The following is a 12,573-nucleotide window of genomic DNA, read 5'->3' as shown; positions in this document are numbered from 1 at the left end:
CAAAGTCCTCCACTGTCCAGATTATTGTTGAGTAGCGTCGAGTACTGTCGAAGTCAAAAGAACCGGACACTCATATTTTTTGTAGTTCATTTCAAGCTATATGTATTTTTGTTGATATGCTTATTATGCAATGCTTATTTCAATGTAAACCAAATTAAACAAGATCCAAAATTCATGAGTTTTTATAAAAGTTATTTAATTATTATGGTTTGGCAGAAAATTTATCAAAATGCCGACATACCACTTATTGATAGAATGAATTTAATTACCAATTATTACATGGTTTTAATTGTAATAATGCATTAAGAGCAAAATAGGCATTGTGATTGTGATACTGATTGGTGATAGACACTATGTGACATCCATGGCATGCTCTTGATAGTCGAACAGATGTGCACACCTTACCATAACAAGACTAGGTGTACGGTAAAGTCCCTGCTTTATTCAGTATACTTCGGTGAGGCGATATTCACACAAAGAGAAGTGCATGAAGAGGCCCTGAGGAAAATGCTTAGTTTTGTTATAAAAAAAGTGCACTTTCCACTGTATGGTCAGTCTGGGTTTTACAATAGACCAATAGACACAATTGGACCCCCCAACAAAAAAAATTTTCTATGAAAAAATATCAATTCATACTCTATGTTCGCAGTGTAATCAGGTGACATGCTGATCCATGCAAGGACAATGACCATTCTTTTCTTTGAGATTTCAGCTTCTACTTGCACAATATCACATTGCAGACAGTACAAATGAGCCCTTAGGCTTACTTTTTAATGAATTAAGCTGCCTAATACCAGCTAGGAAAAATTAATATGAACAAAGCAGTAAACGCGCATATATACACACAAAAAAAAAACTTTTGTAGAAACAAAAACTACTAAATTGAAAAATTACAAAATTCCACACTGGTACAGCAATCAAATCTGTTTAAAAAAAAGTGTAATTCAGAAATTAACAAAATCACACAAAATATTGAACATGTGACCTGAATTATTCCATTTCTCAGCTTGATATGAGGTTGCAATGGTAAACAGTACTCTGTCGATTTTTTTTTACCTTTCTTTTCCAATTTTTGCTGCATTATCAAAGAGTATATTATGCCAAATAAGAAAAAATCTAGCAATAAAAAAATAAATACTTACATTGTGTATTTGTCTAAGTCAGTGAGGAATAAAGTGTGAGATAAACAAAAAATAGAAATAAATAATAGGAAAGCCTTACCTCATAAAGTGAAGCCAGAGATTCTAAAGTCCTCGCACGCCTTGAGCTATAGCGGATTGAACTTTGTCTGTCGAACTAAGTTGGCAATTCAAATCAAAAATCAAATTATAAAACAAAAACAAAACAAAAAACTTAAAACAAAAGACCAAATCAAAACTGTTTTCAAGTTGTTATTTTTAACTATTTACCGCAAGACTTCGATTTGAAGCACCAGTTGACCTCCCAAAGTCATAAAGTTGTTTTAAAAGCTCCATGCCCGGGGCTGCGATAAATATGACATATGGCATGAACTCCGATGAGTTGTGTAGGATTTTTAGAGCCTAGAAATAAGTAAATTAATATGCATCGACTGGACATTCTAACAGATAGGATTCTGCGATATTTACCCCTGGGCTGCAGTCCAAAATGCACATTTTACCCTGGTTTATGACTTCGCGGATTTTATCCAAACTAGTCCCGTACAGGTGTCGGTTGTGCTCTCCGTACTCCAGCATTTGATGTTCCCTGATGTCTTTTTCAATCTGCTCCCTCGAAATGAACCAGTAACTCTGGCCGTTTTCTTCCAGTTCCCTCTGGGGCCTTGAAGTCACTAAAAAAACAAGAAAATATTCAATTGTTAGATTTCCTACTGTCTGCAGGATGAAGATGTAATTTAATTGATCATTTTGATCGGCCTATCCTTACTGGGTTATTCTGTCAGACACTTACACCAATCCTACGGACACAAATGCTAGCACTAAAATACATGACAGCCAGACTAAAAAACAATACTACTACCAAAAGAGAAATTCATAAATGAAAGAAAAACAATAAAAAAATTAATACAGACAACAATGAAACTACTACAAGAAAGATGAAGAAAAAAAGCAAAATGAACATATTTGATGGATTGGAAAAAATAACACATTGAACACTGGAAAACTGAAGAACTGTCACATTAAAAAATAGATAAATAAAAAATGATGGATGGTCATTGAATATGAAGAACAACCAGAACAATAAAAAAACTTACAAGGGGATGACAAGATTAGTGGTTCACGGATTTGGAACCAAACTTTTTTTGGTGATTCTACACTCCAAAATTTTGGACAAGCATCTGCCACGTCTTGTCATTAGACCCTGGTTTTGATAAAAAAAATTTTTTTTTTGGAAGTTGAAATTTTCCATTTTTTAATATTTTTATTTTGCCGTTCTACTTGCTCAAATCAATTAAGTGAATGTCATTTTACAGTATTTTTTTATTTAGATTGTAGTAAAAATATAGTAAAAGCTATCAAAGTTTATCAATAAACAAAAAATGTTAAAAACCAATTATTTTTCAAGTAAACTATGTCATTACTTTTTTCATGAAACTAATATGAAATTGTGTTTTAGCAGTGCAACAAATTTTTATGATGCAGAATATTCTAATTTGGATGATTTAAAGAGATAAACGAACAAAATATTTAGTTTTTTATATTTTAACAAACATTTTGTACGCAAAGTAGGTTAGAAAATGAGCATAACTTGATTTGACTTCATTGCCATGAATCTAGTGCTATAAAACCCTTCGATACCAATTTTCATGGAAATTGGTGTAAATTAATTTTTTGACTGATAATTTCGTCGACTGACATTCCTACTGCAAGCTAGTTCATTTTTCCCAAAAGCTAGTGGACCGATTTTCATAAATGATAATTCGTTTTAAAGAAATTGTCAAGTGCATTTTATAACTGCATCAAACATTAAAATCGGACTATTATTTCCATATAAAAAACTATAATATCTGACAAATAATTTTGCTATTTTGTTTATTTTCTAACAGCAATATTTTTTTAATTTTAATGCTACGTATGTCATTAAAAAGCTATGTCCCTCTTTTTTCAAATGGTCCATTGATGTTAAAATCCTTTTAGCCATTTCTGAATTATAGCCGTTTAAATCATATATTCCAATAATGACTTCTCAAAAAGTGTAAAAAATTTTAGGAGTCAAAAAAATTGAAAATTTTAAATTTAAACAAAAATTTATATTTAGGGATTGCTAGAGGTGCTAAAACAAAATTTCATATTAGTTTCACGAAAAAAAATTTATGACCTAGATTACTTGAAAAATATTTGGTTTTTAAAAATTTTTTGGTTAGTGATAAAATTTGATAGCTTTTACTATGTTTTTATTTCAATTTACATAAACAAATTCTGTAAATTATATATTCACATAGCTTATTTGAGCAAGTAGACTGGCAAAATAATTTTAAAAAAAGGAAAATTTCAACGTAAAAAAATTTATTTTGAGAAACTAGACCTATTCACAAAAAGTGCCACAAGAAATATGTCCAATATTTTGGGGTGTAGAATCACCCCAAAAAGTTTGGATCAAATCGTTCACCAACTTGGTCGTCCCTTTGTTAGACTTAATTTACCAAAAGCACCAACATCATAAAAGAGATCCCACAGCCCCTCCCTGAAATGTGTCTCAGTGAGGATAGGCAGTCCAAAATGATCAGTAATGATCAAATTACAACAAAACATTAATTAATATAATAATAATTCAATGTAACAAATAGAAAGCATTGCACATACTTGGTACGACTGATCCGAATTTATTCGGATCACTGTTGATCAGTCTGTTCTTAAGAGTCCTCCTGCCAACTCCTACCGTCCCGACTAGTGCCAGAGTCCTTCTGTGAAAAGGTGGCATAAGAGCGACCTCCTCATACAGCAATAGCTCTGCCTTGTCAAATTCGTTGTTTGATTTTGACTGGTAAATGATTTTCCTTTTCTTTCTTGAGATCTGTTTTAAAAAAAAATTGATTATAGATACAATTGTATATGTATATTATTTTTTTCTTTTAAATGGAATATTCATATGATGATACCCTTGTTCCGCAGATGCTTATTTTATGTACATAATCTGCTTCAGGTTTAACAAAAGCTTTTCTTCGTTCCTCAAGTTCTTCTGATGGTATCAGCCCTATTTTGCCATCACCACTGACTTTTTTGGCTTGCCACCAATTTGGATCTTTTGTATCAACGATCTATTTAAAAAAATGTTTTTTTCTGTAAATAATGTAAATGATGCAAATAATAACACAACCTACTTGGAGAATTTCTCCATGCTTAAATTCCAGGCCGATCTCCTTGCACGGTAACAGGCTATCCTCATGAGGATCGTAGTCGAAAAGCGCTTTCATAAATGTTTGATTTGACTTCAAGTGATTCTGAATATCGCTGCCTGCGACCACTCTGAAAGTCAAGTTGTCTTTTGCAGCGCAAACTTCTGCTTTGAGCTCTTCAGGCGTGGCTACAGGAGCACCGTTGACCTCAATTATGGCATCACCGGGCTTAAGGAGACCTTGCTTCTCGATTGTACTGCCTGCAAGTATCCTGGCGACTATAAGATTGCCCTGTGGATCAACCTCGACAGTCAAACCCTAAAAGAACAAAAGACAAAATGGTTATTTTCATTTTTAAACTTTAGAAAAAAAAAATTACCAAAGGTTCATTGGGCTTTTTTCTAAGCCCAACAACTCTTATCGTCTGCGTCGTCATTGCCTCGTTGTGCTCCTCTTCAACAAGAGGAAGTTGACTTCCGGTACTCTCCCACACCGAACGACCACTGTTTCTACTACAAACCGCCACGGTATCGTGTGTTTCCAAAAGGGCCTGGAAAATTTTGAATTACTACAAAAATTCCATTTTTAACACTAGTACTGGATGAAATTGTGTCTCAATATTCTTCCAATGTCTGTTTATTTTCTTAAGGGCCGTGAAAAGTAAAAATTATTTTTACAATTGTTATAAAAATTCTGTACTTTAAAAAGATATCGTTGGTTAAAGTACAGTTTATATTTGTCTTAAAAAACCCAATAGAACAAAGAAAGGAGATATAAGGCATCGGTTAATAAAAAAAACATAAAATAGAAAATTTAGACACCAAAAATATAAAATGTGAATATGACCTCATTAGATCCCACAGGTTACATTATATTCAACAATAACTGCTGCACTTATCTGCTGTGTTTTTATAATGAACGACAAAAGGAAGTGACTATACAGGTTGATTAATGACATAAAGATTGACAGGGCATGAATTACTGACTACTTGTTGCACTGATATCAACAGGCTTACTTTGACGTGTGGCTTGTTCAGGATGGCTGCTAGCTCTCGCGCGCTCAGGCTGCTAGAAAGCTTGCAAGAAGAGGAGATGTCTTTGGCGAGCTTTGTATTCCCGGTTGAGACCGGTTCTACGTTTTCAGGGAATGGTGGCTTCTCTAATCTTTCCTGGATCTGAAAAAGAAAAGTTTTGTAAATTATGATTTTTTTTTAATCAGGTTTTTTTTTTCAATTTCAAGTTTTATCAATATTTAGTGCATGAAAAATTGTTTTAGGTATGTTTACATGATATAAACAAATATATTTCCATAATTACCAAGTTAACCGGGTCTTAAAAGAGGCGAATTTTACATGAAATATTCATCTCTTTCTATATTATTTAAACAATTTGTTGAGAATAGATTATAATTTTGCCATTAAAAACAAGAAACAGCTTATTATTTATTGTGATGAAAATGATTTGTCATTACACAAAAATTCAAAGTAAATTTATTCAGATTTTCTAGACTATACTGAGAGGCAAAATGTGGCCATGCTTAATATTTTTAATTAACTCTTAGAAAATCCTCCATTGATTATCATACAACAATTTTTGGTCCTTAATAAAGGATTAGATACAAATAAAAAATAGATAAAATTCCTCCTAAAATAAAATTTCCTATTTATGTTTACAATCAGATTTTATAAGTACATCCTTGAATAGTCAATCTCTTCTTGATTTATCTTAAAGCTTCTTTCTAATGTTCCGGTGGTTTTATTTGTTTTAAAGTTGTACATTTTTAAGTTCCAAGTTTGTTTGAGTGGTGGTTTTAAATGATACAGATTCAGCAGGATTGTTGGATGTTGGGAAAAGTCAAGCGTATGTGGCCAGGGTGCTTAATGTTCCTGGAACAACTGTCCAAAGGGTCTTACATCGCTACCAAGATACTGGAAGTTATTCAAGAAAGTACGGATCAGGTTGCCATCGTATTGCATCTCAGTGAGATGCTAGAGAAGCTAGAAATGTTAATGTCAGTTTAAGGCAAAGACTTAAAAGCTGAATTATATGTAAGAAACCTTCAACTGGTCCAGAACTTCTGACTAGGCACAGAAAGCTCGGTTAAGTTTCATAAGACTTAAGAAATCAGTCTGAGGAATATTGGACTAAAATCTTTTTTTAAGATGAGTCAAGGTTTTGTTTGAGCAATTCTGATGGCCTAGAGAGGGCTTCGAGAAGAATGGGAGAGCGATCTATCCCTGCAACATTTTCACTCAGGAGAAATTATACAGGTGGATGCTGAAGAATATGCTGACCTGATGACATTGAAGCTACTTTGCAAAATTTCTCCACATGATCTGTATGTCCTAACAAGGATAGGCAGAGCAAATGAAGCTACTGGTTAGATTGTACAAATTGTCGATGTGTCAGATGACAATTTTGCTCTTGCAGTAAATAAATTTCTCCTTAACATCTGCGGAGTGGGGTACCTGTAATTTGTTTGTTTACAATTACTACCATCAGCACAAAACTACCACCCAAGGTGGTAAAATGCCAAAATGCATGTGGCAGGTGAAAACAGTAAGGGTACTTTGTGAAATTTCTCTAGGAGTGGGGTGGTCGTTATTCATTTTGGTCCGCCTATCCTCACTGGGTTGGTCTGTCAGACTTGTTTCAGCATCTTCAGTGGATATGGAAAAATCCTTTTGCTCTTCGTCCATAAGCTGTGCTCCTCCAAGTACGATCAGATTAATATTTAGCGTCGGGATTTTATTAGCCTTACTGACAGTTCCTCACTGAAGATGCCACAATACTGAATAATTGAATTAAGGATCACAGCTCTCTTAAAACATTTACTAATGCAGTCTTCTCACCGTATGTTACAGAGGCCAGCCACAATACAGAGCTACAAGCACTACAAACAGAGTGATGTTATCACTGAATTACTGCTATTTCGACTCTCCTGTAGGGATATGCATGGGTTGTGAACATCCACATCCTTCGAGAGCCAGGTTTTTTCACCCCCTCCATGCAAAGGCCACATTGATTCATATTTTGTTCATTAAATCACTTTTAAGAAATTGGAAAAGTTGGTCTATGGAATCTGAATCGTCTATTAGTATGTCAAAGAGGGTTGCAGGACAGAGATATGGTGTCTGTATGCTGGGTTGGACGATGTAGAAAAATGTGTTTTATTGTAATAATCTCATTGCAAGAAAGACAGACTGTGTGGTAGTTCTCTAGCCATTAGATGCCATTAGTGATCGCCTTATCTGCAATTTCATTTCCAGCAATGCCGCAAGAAAACAACCTCAATGTTTCTCTGAGAAAGAGGTTTTAATGCCTTAAATATTTCCTGTACGAGAAGATTATGTATAAAAGTCAATGCTGACAAGGCAGAGAGTGAGCCAGTCCCTAAATATCTGGACTTTGCAGACCCTTTTGGTCAAACATTGAGTAAAAATTCTAAGCACCTGGTTGTTTTAACAAGTGGGGTTTGCCACATGGTAGTGTCCTCATGGTATTTTTTTTAAATTAGCTATACTGAATTAATGCTATTTCATTTATTATGCTATATTTAAGATATATGGCTAGATTGGACAGTGCAGAAGAATGTGTTTTATTGTAACAATCTCATTGCAAGAAAGACAGACCAGGGGTTAGCCATTAGATGACCCTTAGTAATCCTACAATGGCCAATTCTCAATCTTGTGTCACTTCCTCCCTCCAGTTAGTACTAATTGAACTAAGCCAAGGTTTTACTGGGAGTTTTATTTCCCTATGCTTATTTTCACCAACATCGTGCCAGTCTTTTTTCAGAACAAGACGTTTCTGATTTTATATGTAAAATAGTCATGACCTGGAACTTCTTTTACTAGCTGCTCTGAAATGGCTGCTTCTCTTGCTGCCCTATCTGCAATTCATTTCCAGAATGCTGCTGTGACAATGAACCCATAAAAAAACAACCTCAATATTCTGAGAAAATTGTTTTAATGTCACGAATATTTCCTGTGTGAGAAGATTATGTATACAAGTCATTGCTGACAAGGCAGAGAGTGAGTCAGTCCATAAAAACGACCCTAACTATCTGGGCTTCGTAGACCCTGTTGGTCAAACATTGAGCAAAAAATCTAAGCACCCAGTTGATTTAAAAAAAAGGGGGTTTATCAATTGGTAGTATCATGATATTTTTTGATTAACTAAGCTGAATTGAAGTATGCTCAGTATTATGCAAACAAATATGGTAACTCTTGTACATTTTTTATTTTTTACTTTACAAATGTTTTAATATAAATGTGAAAAGCTGTTTCTATTTTTAATTTTTTTTTTCTTTTTCTGTGTAATGTATGAGCTATAGAATAAGTCAAACTTTTTGAACGGAAGCGTACCTAGTATGCTTTCTTTATTTAACAAGAAAATACACACAAATTAAGAAAGGAATTTGTCATTTTTGTAGCATAATAGCTAATGCGATTGACAAATATGAAAAGTAAAAGTTTTTAAGTCTATTTAATCTGTTTATAAACAAATACAGGTATCCAAGGGCAACGCCCACATTCCAGGGGAATCCCGAGTCGAGTCTGTCCCGCTGGGCAGACGCTCAGGTAGCGCGTCCCAGTCTAGCCCTTTGCCTGGGTACCTGTACCCTTTTGTGAACGAGGCCAATTTTAGACTTAGGTAATCCAGGTGAGAAAAGTAGAGATTAACTTCCGATATGTCACTTACCTGATTATCGGTTTGAGTGTCTGTCGACTGGAATGGGTGGGGAAAAGGCGATTCTCGCACTCACCTCGGCCCTTCTGCACAGGCCAATTGGTCCAATTGACAAATCGCTTTCCGCACGCGCCCACGTAGTCAAGAAACAAGGCTGCTTTGGTCAAATTGACATCAGAAAACGGTTGACACGTACGCGCCCTGACGTCACCTAGACAGTTAATGTTGGCCCGTTCGCCGGGGGGCCCGAACGATGAACAGGTCCCCTCCAGATTCCATGTACAGTCCGCTTACAAATGTTGTACGAGTGAAAGTGCCTCGCGACGCTCTCCTCAGGAGTCACAACGAAATTTTATAACGGCTTTGTCTAGTCCAGAGAGTATAGCCCCTTTTACGGTAATGACCTTTAAAGACCTCATCCAAAGAACACGACTTTCCTTGTTTTAATAATAATTAATCAATTGAAAGAGCACTTAGACACATACAGAAGAGTAAGAACATCTACAGAGGTCAACATTGAGAAAGGCTTGCCCAGTTGTTTCAAGATGACCAACTTTCTCAGAAGGATTTGGGAATATCTTCATACAGTCCGTGAACCATCCCACTTATCTGGAGCAAATGTCGATAGATTTAAAAAAACTTCAGTTTGAGCAAAGTGAGATGCATAAAGTTCATTGGCTGTTGCATGTAAGTCCGAAGCAGTGGGGATAAGGATATAGAACCTCAGCAACATGCCCAGATGTAAGACATTCGAAAGTGGTCTATGCTGATAAACGTTGTTTAGTAGTATCCTCTTCACCCTAATTTCAATTTTCAAACTATTTCGCCCAATTGTTTCATGATGACTACTTTTATCAAAATAATTTGGAAGTCTTCATATATGAATATGAGTGTATGGTAACATATTGTGATTACTATTTTCTACTACCCTGCTCGACGATTATGCGGACTTTCAAACAACAGCCGATGATCATAGCTTGTTGAGGTTGTTAAGGCGTATTTTGGAAACGTCTAAAGTTTCCTTTCCTTTTCCAATCACAATTGAACTACCCAGGTAGCACTGAAATGTTACCAGCAAAAGCAGTTACAACGTCTTCGTTCATACTCATAAAGCATATTTTAACACAATTTTATTTAGAGCATATGTTGATGGATTTCACTCAACTCTAGCCGACTAATCCATGTCTAACCCAAAAAGTTTCCTTTCTTCCTTTTCTTTATCTCATAAATTAAACCACTGTAATGGCAGCTGAAGCACACTGAAGCTTTCCAACAACGTCAAGTTTATAACGTCTTCATTTATGAATATAAGTATGTGGTATCGATTTAATAAAAAGTTAAGATCATCCGTCTACAACCTTCCCCCAGGTTTTTTGCCTAATTCAATTTTTATGTAGTAGACCGTACAATCAATAAAGTGCATTAAAAGTAAACTGCTCAATACTAGTGAGAACCTCAACATTGGTGACCCCGACGCGATCTGAAGTTCGTAAGTTTCTTCTTTGACAACATATAGTTTTTTTACCATGCTAGACGACGGTGAAGATAAAGCTCAGCACGTGGCTCTTGTAGCGGTGAAGTTACCTCCGTTTTGGACAAAAGACGTGGTCCTCTGGTTTGTCCGAGCAGAGGCTCAAAAAATAGCCGCATTACGAATGAGAAAACAAAATTGAATTATATTGTGGGCGCTTTAGATAAAGATATTTTACAGGCTGTTCGGGATATTATCATTTCTCCTCCTCACAAAACACCGTATACGGTGTTAAAAGCAAGATAAATTGAGAGGAAACTCAGTCGTGGCCCAGCAGAATTCACCCATCCTGACCTTTCAACAACTTCTCACGTATTCATAAGGCAAGATGCATTATGTCCAGCTCTTAGCCAACCCTATTGTGGACCATTCAAAGTTCTAAAGAAGTATACAAAATTTTTCAAGTTGCTGATGCAAGGTCGAGAAGACACAGTCGCAATAGATCGCCTCAAGCCGGCATACTTAATAAACCCACCCTGTGAAGATATACCACCCCAACAATGCGATCCAAAAGAGGCGCCAACTACAACATCAGGAAATGCAGCACATCCCAAGACCCTGAAAGGACGGACAAGAGTGCGTTTTGAATTAAAGAAGTTTTAATGCACATTATTGATTATACATAAAGTGCATTAAAAGTAAACTGCTCAATACTAGTGAGAACCTCATCAAGTGTATGGCAACCAGCGATCACTATTTTCTACTAGGTGTCACCATGCTTCGACGATTTTGCTGACTTCCTCTCCATGACCAATGATCATTGCTTGAAGATTTGTTGTCAAGATGGTTAAAGCGTCTTTTGAAACGTCTAAAAGTTTCCTTTCTATTTCCAATCACAAATAAACTACCCAGGTGGCAGCTGAAACTTTACCAGCAAAGGCTGCAGTTATATTGTATTCGTTCATACTCATAAAGCGTATTTTAACACAATTATCTAACCGGACCAAATATTGTCTGGACGCAACAAGCCGCATATTGTTCTGGAGATGAGATCTCGTCGACGATTTTGAGCATAGTGAGATGCATAAAGTTTATTGGCTGTTGCTTGAAAGTCCGAAGCAGTGGTGACAAGGATGTAGAAACCTCAGGAACATGATCAGAAATAAGACATTCGGAAGTGGCTAAACTACCCAGGTGGCAGCTGAAAGTTTACCTTAAAAGCCGCTGTTACACGTCTTCGTTCATACTCATAGAGCAAATTTTTACACGATTCTTTTATCTTGATGTTGATGGATTTCACTACACTCACTTCGAGCAATTAATTTACGGACAAACCCAAAACAGTTTCCTTACCTTTTTTCCTTCATCTCACAAATAAAACCACTGCAATCACAACTGAAGCTACACCAGTTAGCAAGCTTCACACATACACGGGTTATTTACTATTACTTAAAAATCTGCGCATAGAGGAGCTTTTGTTCGATCGATTAACATGGAATTCTATACAGAAAAACCTATTTTCCTACATATACAAAATAATTCAAGAATATTGCTTTTCATTAGACATAAAACAGGAAATATATAACAAAAATTAATTTTCGAGTGCAAAATTGAATTTAAAAGATATTGTACTAAAGAGGTACAGTCCGATCAAATATTATGTGTTTGTATTGCCAATGAGAACGAAAGTGAGAATGTGCTGCTTTAAACAGGATTCCTGAGGCTTGAAGTCCTCATCAAGGTCTCTCCGTAAATGCCTACATATAAATTTAGAGAACTTCCGTTATCCACTTTTTATATCGATCTTGAGACTAAAAGCATATTGTTATGCTTTAATTCTTCACGTACTTACAAACGATGATGCAGCATATTTTTTTCTGAATGGCGGGAAGTCATTACAAATTTGGATTCATTTTGGAAAAATTCTAGGGTTCAACGAGGTAAAATAATCGTCTGACATGCGACTTTCGTTTAATAAATCTCCTAAATTCGGAAAATCATTTAGTGATATATTAAAAATTTACTAACAATATATTGCCTGGTTTTGCTCTTATGCCTCTTTTGGCATTGCAGAGGTCCTTAAATCTCCTAGGCA

At 35.5% G+C, this 12,573-nt stretch overlaps 1 protein-coding gene across 8 annotated transcripts in view; it reads right to left on the bottom strand.

The window, feature by feature from the left end:
- LOC106666738 (MAGUK p55 subfamily member 6) overlaps window positions 1-12,573 on the bottom strand; it is a 56,313-nt gene that overhangs the window by 2,391 nt on the left and 41,349 nt on the right. For 5 of the 8 annotated variants that reach the window (XM_014394127.2, XM_014394126.2, XM_014394136.2 and 2 more), the window contains 8 exons: window positions 5,332-5,490; window positions 4,695-4,865; window positions 4,301-4,633; window positions 4,079-4,237; window positions 3,783-3,993; window positions 1,608-1,810; window positions 1,410-1,541; window positions 1,222-1,296 (listed from right to left, as the gene is read on the bottom strand). In XM_014394127.2, the coding sequence (XP_014249613.1) occupies window positions 1,222-1,296; window positions 1,410-1,541; window positions 1,608-1,810; window positions 3,783-3,993; window positions 4,079-4,237; window positions 4,301-4,633; window positions 4,695-4,865; window positions 5,332-5,490 (1,443 nt within the window). Of the gene's footprint in view, window positions 1-1,221; window positions 1,297-1,409; window positions 1,542-1,607; window positions 1,811-3,782; window positions 3,994-4,078; window positions 4,238-4,300; window positions 4,634-4,694; window positions 4,866-5,331; window positions 5,491-9,019; window positions 9,263-12,573 lie in introns of those variants that run through there. The other 3 variants (XM_014394133.2, XM_014394134.2, XM_014394128.2) reach the window with 3 other exon arrangements.

The sequence above is a fragment of the Cimex lectularius genome, unplaced genomic scaffold (genome assembly GCF_000648675.2).
Source record: "Cimex lectularius strain Harlan isolate CLEC.00 unplaced genomic scaffold, Clec_2.1 scaffold2, whole genome shotgun sequence".
NCBI lineage: Eukaryota > Metazoa > Arthropoda > Insecta > Hemiptera > Cimicidae > Cimex > Cimex lectularius.
Note: the sequence above shows the minus strand (reverse complement) of the source record. Positions and strands in the feature narration are given on the sequence as shown.